General features: G+C 45.8%; 3 protein-coding genes across 3 annotated transcripts in view; 1 reads left to right on the forward strand and 2 right to left on the reverse strand.

Annotated features, from left to right (window-relative positions):
* LOC138353902 (SUMO-interacting motif-containing protein 1-like) overlaps window positions 1–11,058 on the forward strand; it is a 17,662-nt gene extending 6,604 nt beyond the window's left edge. The window contains exons 4-5 of the mRNA XM_069307320.1: window positions 8,384–8,489; window positions 10,869–11,058. Coding sequence (XP_069163421.1) covers window positions 8,384–8,489; window positions 10,869–11,058 — 296 coding nt within the window. The remainder of the gene's footprint in view (window positions 1–8,383; window positions 8,490–10,868) is intronic.
* Window positions 1–24,000, reverse strand: part of cac (calcium voltage-gated channel subunit cacophony) — a 749,704-nt gene that overhangs the window by 676,258 nt on the left and 49,446 nt on the right. The window lies entirely within an intron of this gene.
* Window positions 13,811–17,048, reverse strand: LOC138353903 (immunoglobulin G-binding protein H-like). The gene is made up of 3 exons (XM_069307321.1): window positions 17,025–17,048; window positions 16,112–16,343; window positions 13,811–14,496 (listed from the first exon to the last, which is right to left on the reverse strand). The coding sequence occupies exons 1-3, from the start codon at window positions 17,046–17,048 to the stop codon at window positions 13,811–13,813; spliced, it is 942 nt and encodes a 313-aa protein (XP_069163422.1).

Consider the following 24,000-nt stretch of genomic DNA (forward strand, 5'->3'; position numbering starts at 1 on the left):
ATTTATATCCGAGCTACTTATGTAAATGTTGACTCCTACAACCGCTTGTTTATGTAGGCTTTTATGTAGGCTTATGTAGGTTTATGTAGGCTGCTTCATGTCACCAATGGTGACGTGAAGCAGTTGCAAGACTACTGTTACGGACTCGTCACCGCCGTCTGCGAATGGCCTGGTAGTTCCAGCACCATCTATGAGTCTGTACCCAAACTCCCCGCGAATGGGCCGCCACGTAGACAACGCCATCTATAGGTGGTAGCGTAACAGCTGCATATGGCTCAAGATTCCTGTCTTGAATAGCAAGTGAGGTCATTGTAGATGACCTCTGGTGACGTGGCGATTCAAGACCAACGCCATCTGTTGGAGCGACAAGCATAATATTAATGCCAGAGTGAGTTAGTGTTGCTTCTTAGGTTCCCCAGTACCCTATGTGTCTGTATCCACAGAGGTGACGTGGGCAGCAGTGGTACTGAGGAAGGTAGTGTACCTTGGGCAGCCTGAACTCTCCCATCTTAGTCCCGCCTGACGACTAAGTGAGCCGCCGCCGAACAGGAATAGTGCAGTTTCTGCTAGTGGAGTAGCAGTGGAAGAATTCGGCGTATCCCGGGACTAGCGAAGGGGAGAGACGACCGACAGTGAAGTGTCTGTCGAGGAGCGTTGCTATCCCGTTGCTAGGGGGCTCCTGCCAGGGGCGAAGTACCCCTGTATTTGTCTGTGTAGAGGCCCCAATCAGCGCGTGGCTGAGGTTCTCTGCCAGCACTAGGCTGGAGAGTGGTAGTGGGCAGAGAGGCACCTCGTGAGACTCTCGGTAGGCTGGCCCACGGCAAAGGTAGACTCGTTAGTGTTTCCCAGTACTGTGGCCGGTAAGGTCGGGAACGGTACTGTGTGTCAGGGTAGCACGAAGATTAACGAAGGCTGTATTGTGTTAGCGTCGTGGAATGCTCAGTGTCCTAAGTGAGAGCGACACCTGTGTACACATCTAAGTGTAGTAATATTTCATTTGTATGCTTCTCTTTAAGGTGATGGGAATATATTGATAAAGGAATCAGTGTTACTCCCCCCCCCCCTCCTCCTTTTATTTATTGCATAACCAAGTCACCTTCTTGAAAGCCACTACCAACTTGGGGTCGGATACTATCACTTAGGTTCATCCACCAAGCACCCGGGTACGACCCTTAGTGGCCGTAACAACTACCGCATGTATCCACACATAATTTATTGTTTGTTATGCCTTTAGGGACCCTTGAACCGGCGTCTGCTAAACGCAGAAAACTCCTCCAAACTTTAAAGTGAGTTTGTTGAAAGGGCTGCCATCCTGTCGTTGGCTGACGGCATCCGCCCCGTCCCTTCCCAGGATGGCAGCGTCAGCCCCGTCCCTTCCCAGGATGGCAGCGTCAGCCCCGTCCCTTCCCAGGATGGCAGCGTCAGCCCCGTCCCTTCCCAGGATGGCAGCATCTGTCCCGTCCCTTCCCAGGATGGCAGCGTCAGCCCCGTCCCTTCCCAGGATGGCAGCGTCAGCCCCGTCCCTTCCCAGGATGGCAGCGTCCGCCCCGTCCCTTCCCAGGATGGCAGCGTCCGTCCCGTCCCTTCCCAGGATGGCAGCGTCTGTCTCGTCCCTTCCCAGGATGGCAGCGTCCGCCCCGTCCCTTCCCAGGATGGCAGCGTCCGCCCCGTCTCTTCCCAGGATGGCAGCGTCCGCCCCGTCCCTTCCCAGGATGGCAGCGTCTGCCCCGTCCCTTCCCAGGATGGCAGCGTCCGCCCCGTCCCTTCCCAGGATGGCAGCGTCCGCTCCGTCCCTTCCCAGGATGGCAGCGTCTGCCCCGTCCCTTCGCAGGATGGCAGCGTCTGCCCCGTCCCTTCGCAGGATGGCAGCGTCTGCCCCGTCCCTTCGCAGGATGGCAGCGTCTGCCCCGTCCCTTCGCAGGATGGCAGCGTCTGCCCCGTCCCTTCGCAGGATGGCAGCGTCAGCCAGAGCCTGGTACCTATGGAAGGGTGCCGGTCCTTACTGGAGTCTTCCTCGTGATCAAAGTCGACTTGCATAACAGGTGATTGGTCTCCCCGTGTGTGACCGGGGCCAGCGGTACACAGGGTGTGTGGGAGGGAGGGAGTGGGTACACGGTGTGTGGCCTGTGTGTAGGAGGGAGAGGGGTTCACAGGGTGTGTGGGAGAGAGAGGGGTACACAGGGTGTGAGGGAGGGAGACGGGGTACACAGGGTGTGTGGGAGAGAGAGGGGTACACAGGGTGTGTGGGAGGGAGACGGGGTACACAGGGTGTGTGGGAGAGAGGGGGGTACACAGGGTGTGTGGGAGAGAGGGGGGTACACAGGGTGTGTGGGAGGGGGTACAGAAGCCGGGAGGGAACGGAGGTGTTAGTTTCGAGAGTCAAAAATATTCAGGTTGTGCAAGGTGTTAAAAATCCCTAACTGGTGTTAATTAATTTTTATGGAATGGGGCTGGAACGGTACCGGGGCACACCCCCAGTAACGCGCTATCTCTCTCTCTACACCTTTCCCAGCTTTGTTTCCATTATTTCTACTTTTTTCACCCCAACATGCTTCTCTCAGGTGACACTTCGGTCAGGTGACAAACCTGATAAATTACTAACACTGGGCCTAGTTGTTGGGGAAAACATGCGTTTGCGACACGTGAAGGGGCGACGACACCTGAAGCGTGGTATAGTTTGAAGTCCCTCAACAAATGAACCACATTTTTTCAAGGGGAAATTTGAGACGCGTGGTGAATAAAGGTGAGGGGAATACGGAAGAGGAGAAGAATGGTAGGAACAGGTGAGGGGTAGAGAGGTGAGGAGGGGGGGGGGGAGGAAGGAAGGTGGTCGTTCCATTTCCTAGCACCAGACAATATGAATTCATTTTTGTCAGTGTAAAATGTTGTATCGCAGGAAGCAACATCAGCTTGATTAACGAGCACAGTCAGTCTAGTTAACCAGGGGGAACTAGCCAGTCATTTAGCACACGAGGCGGTCATCCATCTAGCCATCCAGGCAGCTAACTACACAACCACACAGTCAGCCACCACCGCCACCCGTCCAGCAGGCCAGAGAAGGAATGATGATGGTGTAAAGCGCCTGGAAGTTGATGGTCACTCCATTTCCCCTGCTAACCTAACCTATTTCCCTTCTGTGTCTTCCCATTTCTGATGCCCTTCCGTCCATCACCCTCGTGTCACAATGCAGATGTAACAAACCCAACTGGTACGGTATGGTACATGGTATATGGTACGGTACATGGTATATGGTACGGTACATGGTATATGGTACGGTAGGGTATATGGTACGGTACATGGTATATGGTACGGTAGGGTATATGGTACGGTACATGGTATATGGTACGGTAGGGTATATGGTACGGTACATGGTATATGGTACGGTAGGGTATATGGTACGGTACATGGTATATGGTACGGTAGGGTATATGGTACGGTACATGGTATATGGTACGGTAGGGTATATGGTACGGTATATGGTACGGTAGGGTACATGGTACGGTACATGGTATATGGTGCGGTAGGGTACATGGTATATGGTACGGTAGGGTACATGGTACGGTACATGGTAGGGTACATGGTACGGTACATGGTATATGGTACGGTAGGGTACATGGTATATGGTACGGTAGGGTACATGGTACGGTACATGGTATATGGTACGGTAGGGTACATGGTACGGTACATGGTACGGTAGGGTACATGGTATATGGTACGGTAGGGTACATGGTATATGGTACGGTAGGGTACATGGTACGGTATGTTCACTAAGGTACTTTACTAGTAGATAACTCTACATGCTAAGGGCTCAAAGCTCTCAAATCCTTTCATCACAATATAAGTACAACTGTGTTCAAGGAGAAACTTGTAGGATACCTCTGAAGTTTACCTGATCAACCAGGCTGTTGTACCCTTGTCGGGCCTCGCGTTGCAAACTCATATAGTCTGGTAAATCAGGCTTTCCACCAGAAGGCCTGGTTAATGTCTGGGGCACTGATCCTTGGAGCATAAAGGTAGCACCCATTCTAAATTTGCTGCTTCGCCATTCTCCATATCCCTTCCAATCTTAACCCCTCCCCACTACCTAATCGTCCGCCCTTCTTCCAATCCTTAACCTCAGCTAGCTGCCTACACACCTGCCCCCAGCAAACCAACCTATACACCTGCCTCAAGCAGGTGTGTGTAGCCAGCTTCCCCGCCTCCCCAGGACCCTGTCACGAGAGACATTATATCCTTGCCGTACAGACCTTGAGGTGCTTCCGGGGCTTAGTGTCTCCGCGGCCCGGTCGTCGACCAGACCTGCGGTAACACCCCCCCACCTCCCATCCCCAGCAAACACATAACGTAGCCCAAACGTTGCTGCAATATTGCTTTTATGTTGCCCACGTTTAATGGTTGATGAGATAAATGGAACACCGGTATATGGGATAGCGAGGACCTCACGGTAAGGGCAGAACGACAGGAGGTGCCAGACACAGCCTTGTGGGGGCCTGCTCTCCACAGTTGGGTGCGCATGTTCACTGTTGTAGGGTGCGCATGTTCACTGTTGTAGGGTGCGCATGTTCACTGTTGCAGGGTGCGCACGTTCACTGTTGCAGGGTGCGCATGTTCACTGTTGCAGGGTGCGCATGTTCACTGTTGCAGGGTGCGCATGTTCACTGTTGCAGGGTGCGCATGTTCACTGTTGCAGGGTGCGCATGTTCACTGTTGCAGGGTGCGCATGTTCACTGTTGCAGGGTGCGCATGTTCACTGTTGCAGGGTGCGCACGTTCACTGTTGCAGGGTGCGCACGTTCACTGTTGCAGGGTGCGCGTGTTCACTGTTGCAGGGGGCGCGTGTTCACTGTTGCAGGGGGCGCGTGTTCACTGTTGCAGGGTGCGCGTGTTCACTGTTGCAGGGTGCGCGTGTTCACTGTTGCAGGGGGCGCGTGTTCACTGTTGCAGGGGGCGCATGTTCACTGTTGCAGGGGGCGCATGTTCACTGTTGCAGGGGGCGCATGTTCACTGTTGCAGGGGGCGCATGTTCACTGTTGCAGGGGGCGCATGTTCACTGTTGCAGGGGGCGCATGTTCACTGTTGCAGGGTGCGCATGTTCACTGTTGCAGGGGGCTCATGTTCACTGTTGCAGGGGGCGCATGTTCACTGTTGCAGGGGGCGCGTGTTCACTGTTGCAGGGGGCGCATGTTCACTGTTGCAGGGTGCGCGTGTTCACTGTTGCAGGGTGCGCATGTTCACTGTTGCAGGGGGCGCATGTTCACTGATTGTTATAGGACATTATTACATATCCTAAACAAGCCTACAATTCCCTCTATAACAATTATTCACCCCATCCTTTCCGTTTTACACATACATGTGCCGACAACTATAATGCATAATATATGATACATTGTATTAATAACATAAAATCTAAATTTTATTTATACTGAATACCGCCCATTAAGGAGTTACAAACTTTCATTAATTTTCAGTTCAAATTTAAATAAACCGGACGAACCAGAAACGAGATTCAAAATTAACGATTCAAATGCGAGGCTAGTCAGCCGACCAGTTAAAATAAAGTTTTAATGTGTAACCGCCAATAAGAGAGGAGCTTTAGTAGTGTTATCACGGAGGGAACCACTGTGACGAACTATCCAAAACCAACGTCACTTCCGGATACTGAGCTCAGTCGGTAATAACCAGGTCACTGGTTCGAGACCAGTGCGTTCTTTGTAATATTTGATATTAAGATAGACACACACACACACACCTATTACAAAGTCTACATTTAAAAAAAAAACAAAGTTATTTTCCAGAATGCTTTCAATATAATTAGTGAAACATTTTTCTGAAGAGCATTTCCAGTATTCCTGGAACGCAGCAAAGAGGAAAAGCCTCTTGGATTCTTTCCGCGGCGTCGAGGCGGCCGACGAAAATGGCGAAGCGACAGGCACTATATTACACAAACATTTACAAAAATATATTATTTTATAGAGGTTCAATGAATGAATGAGAGAATATTTATTTTTTTGTTTAAGTGTGCTTGTAGAGCTGTGCGCTAGCTCTATAAGCACATTTACAAGTGCTTGTACATTAACAAGTGACTCTACAAATCTGTTAAGGCAATGACTCCAGATTTTTAGCTCTGCCACATCGTACAGAAGGCCTATTAGCCCATATGAGGCAGATCCTATTTCTATCGACCCAAACTCGTTCATATATGTCTCGTCTACGCTTGAAATAATCAAGTGAACCCCAAGCCTATTATGTTGCCCGGTAATTGGTTACACACGGCAACACCTATTTCAAATTCATATCCACATGGTGGATATGAATTAGATAAGTATTTTTTAGACCATCAGGAAAGCCTTTTCCCAGGTCTTTCCTGAAGACCTGGGTAAATACTTACGCAATTCATATCCACTGTGTTGTTAACCCGTCTGCACTCTTCCGCATACTGCATACCTCTGCACTTTTACCTGTTTGGCATTGTTTTGTTAGGTGGGTTCGACGCCTTGGCGGCATACTCTACACTGGGCCTCACTAATGCCTTCTATAACGCTCCGAAAGCCTAGGCTTCTTAATGTTATTTTTATTTTTGTAAAGTTTCGCGCAATCCGCTGTTGTGGCGTTGTGTATCTTTAGGCTGTAGGCAAGACTTGGAGGTTAAGTCTACTTACAGTTCCCCAGTCTTTGTATGGTCATGTATTCGGACTATGCTCATAAATTTGTTTCTCGTTCGCAGACATAAATGTTCGGACTTCCTCGGTGAGGTCATCGATAGTTTGTTTTCCACCCGAGAGATACTCTCTAATCTAATTCATTATCATCTGCTTCTTCTTAAAGTTTAACAAGAAACAAGCTCTGACAATCCAGATAAGCGCCATCTTTCCATCCACCTCTTGTATTGCTTTATCGATTATGTTCGTCACTCTTCAGTGGACGAGTCAGTGAAGACTTTTCTATAGTCTTGTTTATATTTGGCGTAATCGAAAAGTTTCGATTACTTTTTATTTCATTTACAGTTTTTTTATATTTGACTCATCTGTATGTCTAGTGTACATCTTTGTCTCCTCGTTCAGTCTCTCTTTAATTGGAATATTTAATATATTGCATAAGGAACTTGCTTACTTTGACCTAGACTTTCATTTTATCCCAGTCAGCTTGGCAATGACTAAAGTCTCCCATTATTAGCGGCTTTCTAGCACATCCTCGTACCCTCCTTCCACTTACTACATTACTCTCCTGGATACTCCACCTTTCAATCATCAACAGTAGTCAACGTTTACCTTCGTCATCAACTGTTTTCTCAAGGATCGTGTGAAATGAAGGGAACCACGACCTACAGCCTCACCTTTCCTGGTTTCTACCAACCACAACTACCACTAATTACTACTATGCATCACTACCCTCCACGAATCACTAGCAGAAATGGCTAACCACTGCAGCCACCTCAACAAACTACACCGAGTCACCACTACAACCACCATAACAACAATGACAATAACATCCAACACAGAAAATAGACCTCCAGTTATTAGTGAAAGAACCAGTCTTCCCATGAATATTTGTGAGGCTTAAGTCTTAGCTTTATGCCAATCTAGATCAGCCCTCTTCCCCCCCCCCCTCCCTAGTTCCTATCTACCTCCCCAGCCCCCTCTCTCTCCCTCCCGTAGTCCCCTCTCTCCCCCAGCCCCCCTCTCTCTCCCTCCCATATTAACGCGATTACTACACTTCTTCCTTCATCTGTCCCACCATTTTCTCTTTCAACTATCACTTCCTCTATCACAATTCCTCATCCATCCCTCACAGCCTACCACAATCCCTCACTGTCTACCACAATCCCTCACCCCCCCCCCCCCCCCGGCTCACACGGAACACCAGTAATATCAAATTCCTCATATTCCATTAGGCTTTCCTCGGTCGTTCATTAAAATTTGAAAGGATGCGTGTACCTCATCCCGTGGTGGATGAGTCAGCCAGTGGTGGATGAGGTGGATTGCGTCCGTCAGTGGCAAACACTGCCACTATACACACACACACACACACACACACACACACACACACACACACACACACACACACACACACACACAGTTCCGTCATAACCAGTTTTACATAAATCTTTCACTCGTCTATTTTTGAACGAATAAATCCCGCGGAACTGAAGAGTATGGAAGCCTTTTTGCCCTGTGTTATTACCGAGCGAGGCCCATCATACAGCCCACCGCCCCTTATCCCCAACTCCTTCCTCCCTTCCTCTACACCCCTTCCCTCAACTCCTAACCCCATCACCTTCCCTGACATCCAAGACCCCTTCATCCTCCCCTTCCCCGGCCTCTGAACTACCCACGGGGAATGTTAGTAATATTGTAACACTGGCTGATGCAGTTTCCTGGCGACAGGCGCCTCTTATGCCACGCTCAAGGCAGATTACCATCTCCTCCACAATATTCCACGGGGCGTCGAATACTTTGGATATAACCTTCGGGATTATTGCTATCAGAAGAGGTATTTGATATACGCGTCGAGGTGTGTTGGGATGTGATGTGGTTATACCACAGGTGGTGAGAGGGGGTGGGGGGGCCTAGAGGGGGGAAGGGAAGGGAGGAGGGAGGCAAGATTTGTTGACGTTTTTCGTGGAGGGGGAGTGAGGGGGGGGCGCAGGGGGTGGGGGGGCGCTCTCTTACACACACACACACACACACATTCTGAACCTGTACACCTGTTGATTGACGGTTGAGAGGCGGGACCAAAGACCAGAGCTCAACCCCCGCAAAGACAACTAGGTGAGTACACACACACACCATGGAGCCTACATCTAAAGAAATACATAAACACGAACATGATTAGAAGTTAGCACAAGGCTCGTCCAAGAATTCGAGGGATGGGATATGAAGAGAGACTGTAAGAACTGAGCCTGACGACGCCAGAGAGAGAGAGAGGGGGGAGGGACATGATACAGACGTATAAAATACTTAGGGGGATTGACAGATTGGAGAAAGAGGAAATTTTCCTAATGAATATTGTTACCTTAAATAAGGTACTGAAATTCAACCGAACTGATGATCTTACATAACAAAAAAGCATTTAACTTCAATGTGATTATGGGGAAATATAATTGAAGTAACAAAAACAAAGTTAATTTTAATAAAACAAAGAATTTTAACACCTGCAATACACCTGTCTCATACACGTAATATATGGACGACAATCCTTGCCTTGAGGTGCTTCAAATCAAATCAAATCTTAAGACAAGTCAATGACTCAAGACACTGAAATAACAAAGTGCCAAACACAAACACAGTTCCTACAAGTTAATATTACCCAAAGCCACAAGTGTTGCCAAACTTACGGAGCAGTTTACCGGGATCAGTGAAGGTCTACCACAGACGAGCGCCCAATGTCAACTGACTCTTGGAAGCTCACTACCACGAGTAGTCAGCTTAGGGAGCCGGTCGGCCGAGCGGACAGCACGCTGGACTTGTGATCCTGTGGTCCTGGGTTCGATCCCAGGCGCCGGCGAGAAACAATGGGCAGAGTTTCTTTCACCCTATGCCCCTGTTACCTAGCAGGAAAATAGGTACCTGGGTGTTAGTCAGCTGTCACGGGCTGCTTCCTAGGGGTGGAGACCTGGTCGAGGACCGGGCCGCGGGGACACTAAAAGCCCCGAAATCATCTCAAGATAACCACATTGGCCTCACCTCACTCCCTACCCCCGGAGACCAGCCTCGTACCACCACAAGCTAGTTGATCCAGTGGTTACATAGAGCGCCTTAGCATGGTAGGTAATGATAACTACAAACCAATATAGGAGAATATAATAATATTATATGCGATATATATTGGACAAGGGAATATATGAACCCCAGAGTGGACGTAGACTTGACGATAGGCTGCTAGGAGAAGCCACAAGCCTAATGCACTAGGCTAATGCCACAAGCCTAAGGGTTAATATGTGACAATACCAATAGTACAAGAGGATATGGAAGCTTGAAACTAGGTATGCCATAGAGATGTTAGAAAGTTTCCTTTTAGCGTAAGTGTAGTAATTTCACAAGTAGATATGATACGGAAATATCTGGTTATTGCATTAGACAACCGGCAGATGGAAAAGCGGGGTACAAGAGCTTATGTTCGATCCTGCAGGCGCAAATAAGTGAACACACACACACACACACGTCTAATATTTTCTTAAGAAAACCTTTTGTCCCGAGTAACAATGTGATTTTACGAAATATTTCATTCAGGATAGAGACAATTAATCACCCGGGACATGAGACATATATGTCTCATCTCCTTCTCATCCAGTAATGTAAACTTATACGAAAATAACGAATTTCTTTCAAAGTTGCAATCATTGTGCAATACTTGTTTGCAACATCGCCCCACGGTAATAATCGGTGGTTGAGCAGTTATCAGGAAAGGTGTGGTGGTTCAATAGCGAGCATATGGGTTAAGAGGATGTAGTTGATGGTAAATACAGAAATACAGAATTTGACATAATATACCTTTTAAGTATGACAGTGTCACACCACGGAGGAAAATTGAAACAGGCATTTCCTTAAGTACTTTCGTATATTAATACATCTTCAGAAGGAGTGTATTCCTTCTGAAGATGTATTAATATACGAAAGTACTTAAGGAAATACCTGTTTCAATTTTCCTCCGTAGTCTGACACTGTCACATTTTTAATCACGTGTTTATTTTTCATGATTTACACACACCTTTAAGTATATGTGTGTGGAATGTTGAGTACCAGTGGATGGCGTACCCTGGGGGAGGGGGGGGGGGGTACACATAGCTGAGCACCCCCCCCTCCCCATCCTCCCTCCCCCCCCCCTCCCTGGGCACATAAACAAGGCATGATGACAGCTCCCCTTCCCAAGTTTTTATTTAGTGCTGAAGCGTTTAAGTGTGAGGCAAGTCAATGAAGAGGAGGAGGAGGAGGAAGAGATGGAAGAGGAGGAGGAGGAGGAGGAGGAAGAGATGGAAGAGGAGGAGGAGGAGGAGGAAGAGATGGAAGAGGAAACGGAGGAAGCTAAAAATAATTATGATCTGAAGCCGGAAGACCACTAGTTAAGTACACAAGTGGAAACATGTACTCCGCATAAATACTAGGAAGCGATGCCCAATAACCTCCGATGCTGTAATTTGTTCCTTAATCTCTTAAACTGAACAAAAACACCTTCCGCGCACTTTTGGCCTCAGGGTTCATCTCTTATTGATCTTAAGTTCCAGAATTCTACCGCTATACTCCTGCAAGTTTACAATTTGTAAATATTCGTCACTTCTTTCACTTTCTGATCTTTGTCGCCGCTATTTACTGAAAGTTCAGAGGTCGTGGGAGCACAAAGACTTAGGTGGAGACAGCGTCGAGCAGGGCGCTGCCCGCCACTCTTTCTTAATGAGTATCTTGTACCTGTTTCCTCTTTCCTGTTGCCGGGTATTGTCTGTTTGTTCCTGTTGCTGGGTATTGTCTGTTTGTTCCTGTTGCTGGGTATTGTCTGTTTGTTCCTGTTGCTGGGTATTGTCTGTTTGTTCCTGTTGCTGGGTATTGTCTGTTTGTTCCTGTTGCTGGGTATTGTCTGTTTGTTCCTGTTGCTGGGTATTGTCTGTTTCTGTTGCTGGGTATTGTCTGTTTCTGTTGCTGGGTATTGTCTGTTTGTTCCTGTTGCTGGGTATTGTCTGTTTGTTCCTGTTGCTGGGTATTGTCTGTTTGTTCCTGTTGCTGGGTATTGTCTGTTTCTGTTGCTAGGTATTGTCTGTTTGTTCCTGTTGCTGGGTATTGTCTGTTTGTTCCTGTTGCTGAGTATTGTCTGTTTGTTCCTGTTGCTGGGTATTGTCTGTTTGTTCCTGTTGCTGGGTATTGTCTGTTTCTGTTGCTGGGTATTGTCTGTTTGTTCCTGTTGCTGAGTACTGTCTGTTTGTTCCTGTTGCTGAGTACTGTCTGCTCGTTCCTGTTGCTGAGTACTGTCTGTTCCTGTTGCCGAGTACTGTCTGCTCGTTCCTGTTGCTGAGTGCTGTCTGTTCCTGTTGCTGAGTTCTGTCTGTTCCTGTTGCTGAGTACTGTCTGTTTGTCTCTGTTGCTGAGTGCTGTCTGTTCCTGTTGCTGAGTACTGTCTGCTCGTTCCTGTTGCTGAGTACTGTCTGCTCGTTCCTGTTGCTGAGTACTGTCTGTTCCTGTTGCTGAGTACTGTCTGTTCGTTCCTGTTGCTGAGTACTGTCTGCTCGTTCCTGTTGCTGAGTACTGTCTGCTCGTTCCTGTTGCTGATTACTGTCTGTTCCTGTTGCTGAGTACTGTCTGCTCGTTCCTGTTGCTGAGTACTGTCTGCTCGTTCCTGTTGCTGATTACTGTCTGTTCCTGTTGCTGAGTACTGTCTGCTCGTTCCTGTTGCTGAGTACTGTCTGTTCCTGTTGCTGAGTACTGTCTGCTCGTTCCTGTTGCTGAGTACTGTCTGTTCCTGTTGCTGAGTACTGTCTGCTCGTTCCTGTTGCTGAGTACTGTCTGCTCGTTCCTGTTGCTGAGTACTGTCTGCTCGTTCCTGTTGCTGAGTACTGTCTGCTCGTTCCTGTTGCTGAGTACTGTCTGCTCGTTCTTGACACATGGATATGTCTGGTCATATCCACCTCTCATAAAAGACATTAAGATGCAACATTTCCTACCTCATAGTTACACATAGCCAAAGACCAAATAAATTACGATACATATGTATGTTATATACATTCGTATTTAAAATACCGACAGAATACACATTAAAGATAATTCAAATCTATGAAATTAAAAATAATAAAATTCCCATAAATACGTACAATGCCTTAGAAAAAAATTAAAAACGAGGAATAGAGTAAAACAAAGTAGTGGAGTGTGGTGTGTGGGTGTGTGTGTGTGTGTGTGTGTGTGTGTGTGTGTGTGTGTGTGTGTGTGTGTGTGTGTGTGTGTGTGTGTGTGTGTGTGTGTGTGTGTACTCACCTAATTGTGCTTGCGGGGGTTGAGCTTTGGCTCTTCGGTCCCGCCTCTCAACCGTCAATCAACTGGTGTACAGATTCCTGAGCCTACTGGGCTCTATCATATCTACACTTGAAACTGTGTATGGAGTCAGCCTCCACCACATCACTGCCTAATGCATTCCATTTATTAACTACTCTGACACTGAAAAAAATTCATTCTAACGTCTCTGTGGCTCATCTGGGTACTAAGTTTCCACCTGTGTCCCCTTGTTCGTGTCCCACCCGTGTGTGTGTGTGTGTGTGTGTGTGTGTGTGTGTGTGTGAAAAATAGTAGTTAGTAACAGTTGATTGATGGACAGTTGAGAGGCGGGCCGAAAGAGCAGATTTCAACCCCCGCAAGCACAACTAGGTGAATACAAACACACACACACACACATCTTAGTCTGACGTAGGTTGATCAGGCACCCCTATTTAGCGTGAGGTGAAGGACACTCTTGACCCTCTCAATGTGCCCATAACTGTCTCCCGGTAGTTACTACACTTCCTCAAAATGTATTTCTGACCAGTGTCACAATAACGGGGCTGAAAATTAGTAAACACCCAATGTACAAATCTTTAAATATACATAAAGTGACATTTGGAACCGTCGTGGGGTTCTTAATGATGATGGAGCTTGGGTACTAACAATCAGCTAACAATCCTAATTGTTAGCGGTACTAACCGCTAACAATCCCAGGGATTGTTAGCGGTGCTAATATGCGTTCTCCGCACGTTCTTCAGTAACTTCTCCAGCTTTGAATGAGGCTGTTAGTATGCCAGACTATTCCACCCCACACGGCACGTGGGTATTAAGTATCATCACTTGTTTGGCATCTATTGTTTAATGGTTGGCATCTATTGTTTGATGGTTGGCATCTATTGTTTGATGTTTGGCATCTATTGTTTGATGGTTGGCATCTATTGTTTGATGGTTGGCATCTATTGTTTGATGTTTGGCATCTATTGTTTGATGGTTGGCATCTATTGTTTGATGTTTGGCATCTATTGTTTGATGGTTGGCATCTATTGTTTGATGTTTGGCATCTATTGTTTGATGGTTGGCATCTATTGTTTGATGGTTGGCATCTATTGTTTGATGTTTGGCATCTATTGTTTGATGTTTGGCATCTATTGTTTGATGTTTGGCATCTATTGTTTGATGGTTGGCATCTATTGTTTGATGTTTGGCATCTATTGTTTGATGTTTGGCATCTATTGTTTGATGGTTGGCATCTATTGTTTGATGTTTGGCATCTATTGTTTGATGTTTGGCATCTATTGTTTGATGGTTGGCATCTATTGTTTGATGTTTGGCATCTATTGTTTGATGTTTGGCATCTATTGTTTGATGTTTGGCATCTATTGTTTGATGGTTGGCATCTATTGTTTGATGTTTGGCATCTATTGTTTGATGGTTGGCATCAATTGTTTGATGGTTGGCATCTATTGTTTGATGTTTGGCATCTATTGTTTGATGTTTGGCATCTATTGTTTGATGGTTGGCATCTATTGTTTGATGTTTGGCATCTATTGTTTGAAAGTCTCTTGTTATTCAGCCTAGTAAGGTCTTCCAACAAAAGTATTCCCAGGTCTTGTATGTTGCATCTTCTTTCATAATTAGGTTTCACAGTGTTTTATTTCTAGTTTCAGTTCTTATATCTTCGTTTTAACCATGGAACTTGAAACTTCGTTATTAAACATATATTCTCTGGCCATTGACATAGCTGTATTTACATCAGTTTAAATGTTTGCAGAGTCCTCTACAGTTCCTCTACTCGTGTATATCCTCTACAAACGTTGATAATGTACTCTAGTTACCGTGCTTGTCTATGTCAGGTGAGAATTGGAGCAAGCACAGTACCCTGAGGGACTGTGTCACAGTAGTCGGGATAAGACTTTGTTAACTGTTACTCTTTCGGTCCGGTTCGTTACGAAATTAATATGTCACTCTTCGTAATTTAGAAGAATTATCATTACTATAGTATAGCATATATCACGTCCGGCCATATATCACGTCCGGCCATATATCACGTCCGGCCATATATCACGTCCGGCCATATATCACGTCCGGCCATATATCAGCAACATTACCGTAGTATAACATAACATCTCGTAAATGTAATATAAATTTTAGTCATCTACGATTGACCAGGATATGCACAATTATTATCAAATTATATATATATATATATATATATATATATATATATATATATATATATATATATATATATATATAATATGATAATGTCAGACCACGGAGGAAAATGAAACAGGAAATTTCCTTAAGTACTTTCGCATATTAAATACATCTTCAGAAGGAATTGATCATTCCTTCTGAAGATGTATTTAATATACGAAAGTACTTAAGGAAATTTCCTGTTTCATTTTCCTCCGTGGTCTGACATTGTCACATTCTCAATCACGTGTTTATTTTCGTGATATACACACATATATATAATATATATAATTATATATATATATATATATATATATATATATATATATATATAATTTTATATATATATAATATATATATATATATAATTGTGATAAATGCTATAAATAACTCCTACACTCAAGACCTTAACTGGAACTTCAGTGGAACATGTCAAGGGGAAAAATACTTTCAAAATATACCAATATAAGAAGAGGAAGAAGGAGGTGATATAGGAGAAAGAAAGAACAAGTTGCAGTAGAAAGAGAAAAAAGGGAAACCTTCTCCCCCTTCAAGTTCTACTCCTCCTTTTCACCCTTTTCACCCTATTCCCCCCCTAATTAACCTCCTTCGAATTAATTCCCAGTAAATCACGTCAAATGCCCCCCCCCCCCCCACAGTTCCCAGCATACCAACCCAACTACCCTCCCCCACTTTAACCACTTTGTTCCGTTGCCCTTTTGGGCCTAATGAATAACCATTTCCTTATGGATCTCCACGAGCGATGGCCTCTAATTGGAGCATAACTTGCAGCAGGGTTCTATAAACGAGCCTTAGTAGCCTCGCTCACCTCAGACGCACCACGCCATTTTTACTCAACAATATATTTTTGGAACCAATTAAATGACTAACGTAATAGGTAATACTATTTGTTTAATGTTAGTTGAGATGTTATAATTTGGGTGAAATATACTTCTATAATACTGCTACTGTGTGTGGAATGAGCATTGTTGACATCGGTGTTGGCGCGAGTGCCGAGGTATGGTGCACAGTCGAGTGCACAGTTGAGTGCACAGTTGAGTGCACAGTTGAGTGCACAGTTGAGTGCACAGTCGAGTGCACAGTTGAGTGCACAGTTGAGTGCACAGTTGAGTGCACAGTCGAGTGCACAGTTGAGTGCACAGTTAAGTGCACAGTCACTAGTCTCCCCTAAACACTAAGTTGTTCAACTTGCTCAATACAACTACGCGACCAGGAACCCGTTCTCGCACTTGCTAATAGCCAATATTGGCTTATTTAATAAGTGCATATGTGACATACTAATTGATTGTGAATATTTTAGTTTACTTTGAAAAGCTTCATAGAAAACACCGACCTCACCTACATAACCAGGGCATAAACAAGAGTGTACTAACTACACAACGACAGATTAATCCCTCAGGTGTATGAAATATACATATAAAGATTTGTATCACAAAATACAATGGACAAATGCGAGATGAAACAAGAGGAACTGATCAACGCGTCCCCCCCCCCCTCTCTCTGACCCCTAACTGCCTCGTTGGCTTCCTGACTGACTGTCAGACACACGCTAACTGCTGAGGGATTGAATAACTAGTCGAATGTCTCTCCCACACACACACATTCACATAGGGGTCTGATAGCTGAGTGGACAGCACGCGGGAATCGTAATCCTGTGGCCCGGGTTCGATTCCCGGCGCCGGCAGAGACAAATGGGCAGAGTTTCTTTCACCCTGATGCTCCTGTTATCTAGCAGTAAATAGGTATTGTGAATGGTCCAGGACAACTTGACTTGAGAATCGACTTGAGAATGGTCCAGGACGGACCGAAACGTCGTCGTCCCTTCACCTTCTAGTGTGTGGTCTGGTCAACATACTTTAGCCACGTTATTGTGACTCATCGCCTGCACATACATATATAATACATACATAAAAATACATACATTTTTGGGGGGTATACACCCCAGAAAAAACTATATATAAAGTTTCAGATAACCTAGATTGAGAGAGAGAGAGAAAGAGAGAGAGAGAGAGAGACAGAGAGACAGAGAGAGAGAGAGAGACAGAGAAAAGTTAATCCCGGAGAAAGGGTTTTGCCTGGAGCGCTTCGAATTCACTCCAGCACAGAAAGCCAGATTGCAAAATTTACAAAGAGCCTAATTCCTGCTACGAATCGCATCCCATTCTCTATCGTTCGCTGTTTTGATTTGTTAATATAGAAGAATGAGATGCTTATGGCGCAACAAGACTCCGGGCCCCACCATGAACCATATATATATATATATATATATATATATATATATATATATATATTGTGACGGTAACGCGTTGGTGTTCGGCTGTTTAAGGCTAGGGGTATGGCCTCGTCACATAGTTATAAAAAAAAAATAGAAAAACTGGAACTTCGTCTGTGGTAAGGTAAGGAGAAGACACACAAAACACAAGTAAAACTTTAACAATGAAATTTTAATTACGTTAAATAAATCAAAACATGAAAATATGGACAGACAAATATGTATAATAAAATCAATCAATCAAAATAATAAGAATACTTAAATGACACAATGAAAAGTTACGTTAAGGCAAAATAACAAGAAGTGCAATACAACAGTAAGTGGGAGGTGCTGGAATATTGGCTTAAAGCCACCACCTCTCTCAGTACACGCTAACGTCTAGCTGGGAGGAGTGCTGGCTACGAAAGCACGGAACATTCTGAGGACTGATGTTGGGGCGACCCCAGACATCAGGTAGTATTGGGGGCGAGTGCAGGTGCAGCCAGACCGGCGACCAATCAGCGGAGCCGTAGCGATCAACGGGTAGTTTGGTGGTTGGAGTTCGAACAGGTGGCTGGATGCATACGTTTCTGCTCACCCTGGCAAGCCTTGCTGGTGCTGGTGTTGTTGTCGTTGTTTGACATTTCTTCCATAGTCTTTTATATAATTGTGACGACGTAATTATGAAGGGAAGAGCAGGCTCAATCTCTTGAAGGAGATTATTGTCACAACTCTCCCCCGAAGCCTGCGGTTCTGGAAGAAGTACGTCGTTATTTGGTGGAGTAATGGATGGTGTCGCTTCTACTTCATAAACTCTGGAGAGGGCATCGGCTATGGTGTTGTCAGAACCCTTGATATAGCGGATCTCCAGGTTGAAGTCTTGTAAATACAGAGCCCATCGTAGAAGACGCTGGTTGGTGAATTGGGCTTGATGTAGGAAGCGGAGAGGGTTGTGGTCTGAGAAGATGGTGGTAGACCTGGCGCCTTGTAGGTACGGAGCGAAGTGTTGGAGGTTCAGGACGATGGATAGTAGCTCCTTTTCAATAGTGCTGTAGTTCCTCTGGTGTGGTTTCAGTTTGTAGCTGTAGTAGCTGACAGGTAGAACCTCCTCGCCTCGTTGTTGCATCAGGACACCACCAACGCCGGTACCACTGGCGTCGACATGAAGGACGAAAGGCTTGGTGATATCTGGAGAGGCGAGAATGGGGTTAGAACAGAGGAGGAATTTGAGTTGTTCGAAAGCAACGGTTTGCTGCATGGTCCAATTATACCGTTGCTTGGGACTGGTTAATAGAATTAGAGGTGTGGCGACTGTACTGAAATTCCTCACAAACCTACGGTAGTAAGAGGCAAGACCAAGGAAGCGCAGGAGCTGCTTCCTGGTGGTAGGCTGTGGATACTGTAGGATGGCTTGAGTGTGTGAGTCTAACGGAGCTATGCTGCCACTCCCAATAACATGACCCAGATAACGCACTTTACCTTTCGCGAAAGTGGACTTGCCCAGGTTGATGGTGAGGCCGGCTGTCAGGAGCTTGGAGAACAGACGTCGCAGCTGGAGCAGATGTTCACTCCAGGAGTTGGAGGCTACGACGATATCGTCCAGGTAGGCGTATGTGTTATCCAAGCCCTGGATGACACGGTTGACAGCTCTTTGAAAGGTGGCCGGGGCATTACATAGTCCGAAAGGAAGGCGTTCATATCTGAAAAGTCCAAAAGGAGTGATGAAGGCAGATATCTCTTTAGCGCGCTCCGTTAGACACACTTGATAGTACCCCTTAAGCAAGTCCACTTGGGACAAGTACTGGGCACTACCAATGGCATCAAGGATGTCATCTATCCTTGGCAAGGGGTAAGCATCCTTGACAGTGACAGAGTTCAGTTTTCGATAGTCAGTGCACAACCGCACCTTACCTTGGGGTTTGGGCACCAAGATACAAGGCGAGGCCCAGGGGGACTCACAAGGTGTAGCCAGTCCATGATCCAAGAGGTATTGCACCTCAGCACGCATGACTTCCTTCTTGCTCGGGCTGATTCGGTAGAAGGGTTGACGAATCGGCCGGGTGTCGGGGAGCAGTTGGATGTCGTGCTGGGTAACATTACACTCTTGGGGATCATCTCTGAACAACTCTTGATGTTCTCTGAAGATCTTGACGAGAGGTGCACTATGATTATCCTGAAAGTATTTGGGAAGATCATTAAGGATTTCGGAATTAGAAAGCGCTGACTCCTTGTCAGTGCTTTCGGGAGGAGAAGCTGGGAAGGTCTCACTGTGGATGTAGGGTTCTGTGAATGTGGAATAATTAGTCAAGACAGTGGGAGGAGTACCATTATATTGCTTCAGGAGGTTGACGTGGCACAGCTGGGTCTTCCGCCGCCTATCTGGAGTCTCTATCACATAATTATTATTATTCCTGCACTCTTTGACGCAGTAGGGTCCTGAAAATCTGTTTTGTAAAGGTGAACCTGGGATAGGGAAATAAGCAAGGACGAAGTCTCCCGGCTTGAATTTTCTTACTTTGCTGGTCTGGTCGTAATGAGTCTTCATTCTCACCTGGGCTTTCAATAGATTATCATGGGCAAAGCGGTGGACTCTCTCCAGAATGTGTTGAAGGTTTTGAAGAAACTGGGGCACATTCTGATGCTCACTGAAGGTGGCATCTCTGAGAGAGTCTTTGAAAGCCTTAAGGGGAGTACGGCACTTACGGCCGTAGAGCATCTCATAAGGAGATACTCCTAGGGACTCATTGGGGAGACTTCTGAAAATACACATTATTAGGTCAATCTGCTTATCCCAATCCTTCGAGGTTTCACTACAAAACTTTTTCAAGAGTGCTTTGATGGTCTGATGACTACGTTCAAGAGAACCCTGTGAAGCAGGATGATAGGGGCTGGACAATACCTGTTTGATGTTGAACTCCTCCAGTGTCCTTTTGAAGAGATCACTGGTGAAGTTGGTGCCACAGTCACTTTGAATCTCCCTGGGAAATCCGTATTGAGTGAAGATCTTCAATAGATGTTTGATAACCGTAGCAGCCGTGATGTTCTTCACTGGAACTGCTATGGGAAATCTGGTGGTAGGACACAGGATGGTTAGGATGTAGGCGTTACCTGAACTGGTCCGAGGTAAAGGACCAACACAGTCTATTATGAGTCTGTGGAAAGGTTCCGCAGGCACCTGTATGGGAATCAGTGGTGCTCTGGGAATGGAGACGTTCGGTTTGCCTGCCATCTGACATGTATGACACTGTTTTACGTACTGTTTGACGTTGTTTACCATACCTGGCCAGTAGTAGTCTTGGCGAATCCCATGGTAAGTCTTGTTGAAGCCGTAGTGGGAGAATGCTCCATGGGCCAGGTGTAGAATAGTGGGCCGCAGGCTGGTGGGAATCACAAGTTGTTCGGTGTTGGCCCAATCGTCCTCCTCCTTCAGTTTACTGGGTCTATATCTGCGGTAGAGCAAGTCGTTCTCTAGGAAGAACCCAGGAATACTGTCGGGTTGAGTCTCAGCCTGGAAAAACAATGGTGTTAAAGTAAGATCTTCCCTCTGCAACTTACGGAACTCCAACTTGGTCAGATGCGGGGGTAGTTTCTGAGGGTCTTGAGGGACAGCGGTAGCAGTAGAGTCAGCTGGCTGTGGACGTGCGGCTTGTGCACGGGTGGTCACGAGAACCGGAGGAGAAACTTCATCACTCTCTTGAACCTCTGCTGGAACATACTCGAGAATAGGATTTATGGGCACAGAGTTACACACCTGGGGTTTGTCCATGACGATCAGGTTGGTCGGTTGCAGGTCTTCTGCCAAGTCGTTGCCTAGGAGAAGTTGCACTCCAGGCATGGGAAAAGGCTTTTCCCTGACGGCGACTTGGACTTCCCCGTTCACGTAGGGACAATTCAGGTGGACTCTGGCGAGAGGGTATGGAGTGGTAGCAGTGAGGTCAGTGATGAAGACTGTTTCCCCGGTGTAGACTATGTTGGGCACAGCCGACTTCAAGATGATCGATTGTAGAGCCGCTGTGTCCCTCAAGATCTTCAATTTGAAACGTCCCTCCGGATTTGAACCGTTGGCAGAGACAGTTCCAGTATACAGGTGGTTACTGAAAAGAGAAAGATCATTAACATCAACACCAACATTCATCACAGGCTTACCGGACTTAGGAGGAGTTGGTTTGGGTCGTTGTTGGTCAGTGGTTCCCTTGTATTGAGACTTACCACACTTGTCTATGGTATGTCCATAGAGTCTACAATATTTGCAGTACAGTTGTGAACCAGCTTGATCGGGGCTCACCTTCTCGTAACTGTACCACGACTTCTTACTGGAGGATGGTTCAGGTGTCAGCCGGTGGATGAGGCTGTAAGTGTCAGCCGACTTAGCACACTTCAGGTAGTCGGTTTCTTCTTTATCTGCTAAGTAGAGGCGGACAGGAGGCGGCACACGTCTCAAGAATTCTTCAACAAGCATCAGGTTCACGAGTTCTGTAAAAGTAGAGACATGTGCTGCTTCCAGCCATTTCATGAAATACCTCCGTTTCGTGTTAGCAAACTCGAGGAAGGTAGTGGTACTTGCCTTCAGGTGGTCACGGAATTTCCTTCTATAACTTTCGGTGGAAAGTAGGTAGGCGTCTAACACTGCTTGTTTCAGAGTGTAGTAGTCATTCTCAGACGCCAAAGTACTGAGTGTGACTGCAGCTCTACCTGTAAGATGGACTCTGAGAAGTGTGGCCCATTGGTCGACAGGCCAACCGAGTTGATTAGCAAGGGTTTCAAAGGTGGTAAAGAACACATCAACTTCTGCTTCTACAAAGGATGGCATTAACTTACTTGCATGTGATATATTAAAACTGACGGGAAGATTGGCAGTAGCTTGTTGGCGTTGAGTGAAGTGTGAAGTTTCCAAGGCGATTTCACGTTGACGACACTCTAGAGCCAGAGTCGCTTGTTGCTTGTCATGTTCGCGTTGTATTTCCAACTCGCGTTGTTTGGTTTCAAGCTGTAAGCGTTCCCGCTCCTGGAGTGTTTCAAGCTGTACTCGTTCACGTTCACGGAGTAATGCGACCTCACGTTCGTGTTCTTCTCTCCTCAAAGCAGCTTCACGTTCTCTGAGGGTGATTTCTCGTTCTTGTTCTTCCCTCCTCAAAGCAGCTTCGCGTTCTTGTTCTTCTCTTCGTATGGCAGCAGCTCGTTCTTGTTGTTCGAGGGCTTCCCTTTGCTGTTCGCGGGCTTCCTTTTGCTGCTCACGTTCAATCTTAGCCAGCTCTAGTTTAAGTTTCATCGTTGCCAAGTCAGTTTTATCTGCAATATAGTAAGTTTCATGAGTTTCAGAGTCTATCTTACCTTGCTCTAAATAGTAATCCAGCAACAGGTTGTGTAGGTCATTTTTGTTGGCTTGATAGGGAACTTCTAGTTGATACTCATGTGCAAGAGTTTGTAGTTCAGTCCTCTTGGCACGACTTAAAGTCCCTATTTCACCTGCTGGATTTGCACGGAAAGTTTGGAGACGAAACATGGTGAAATTAGCAAATAAAGGTACACGAATGTTCAATAATGAAATGTCAGAAACAGGACAACGTGGCAACTGGTACCTATCCTGTGTGATCTTTAACAATTAACGTTAAGTGAAAGATATTAAATTAAATCAAGGGCGCAGGAAATCTTGTACCCGGTACTCATGTAAGAGAATAAGGGCAAGAAAATCCTACTAACAAATGAAACAAAGTTTCGAAAACAAATGAAACAGTTAAATGCTTCAAAAGTAAAATTGGTAGTCCAAGGATGTAGGCATACCTTGCCAAGTCTCTATAGGACATAAAGCAAGTTTTTCCCACTGAATTTAATATGATACTTACAGAATTAGCGAACTTTTGTGCTCTGAAAAAATAAGCTAATTCCCTACCGTTGTATGTATCATCATCTCTGACTGACGTGTAGGGGTGCGAGGTGTCAACTGGTGACGAGAACTGCTGCTGAGGTCCCAATTCAGCAACTAAAGTTCGAGCTAGAGGAACTATGGCCCTCTTTGTCCTCCTACAGTCAGATTGCAGAAGATTGGGTACTCTTGACCCGGGGCAGACCACAGTACCAGGGTACCAATATGATGATCTGTCAGAATGAGAAATATTCAAGGGACATAGATGGTAAATACGAGTAATAACATGGAGGGAGAGATGACCAATTAAGAGTATGACTGAGGCCTACAGTCACCACGTAATCCAAAGTTGTCTCACCTTCACTATATGTTACTCTCGTAATGCACAATACACCGCACCTTATAAAAAATGAAATTGAATGAAAAATAGTAAAGCTACGTTAACAAAGTTAAATACGCTTACCATAAATTACCACTTGGCACCAGTACCTGAGTGAAGCTCCTAGGACAGGCCCCCATATAACTTGTGACGGTAACGCGTTGGTGTTCGGCTGTTTAAGGCTAGGGGTATGGCCTCGTCACATAGTTATAAAAAAAAATAGAAAAACTGGAACTTCGTCTGTGGTAAGGTAAGGAGAAGACACACAAAACACAAGTAAAACTTTAACAATGAAATTTTAATTACGTTAAATAAATCAAAACATGAAAATATGGACA

Source organism: Procambarus clarkii, chromosome 60 (assembly GCF_040958095.1).
Source record: "Procambarus clarkii isolate CNS0578487 chromosome 60, FALCON_Pclarkii_2.0, whole genome shotgun sequence".
In the NCBI taxonomy this organism is placed as follows: domain Eukaryota; kingdom Metazoa; phylum Arthropoda; class Malacostraca; order Decapoda; family Cambaridae; genus Procambarus; species Procambarus clarkii.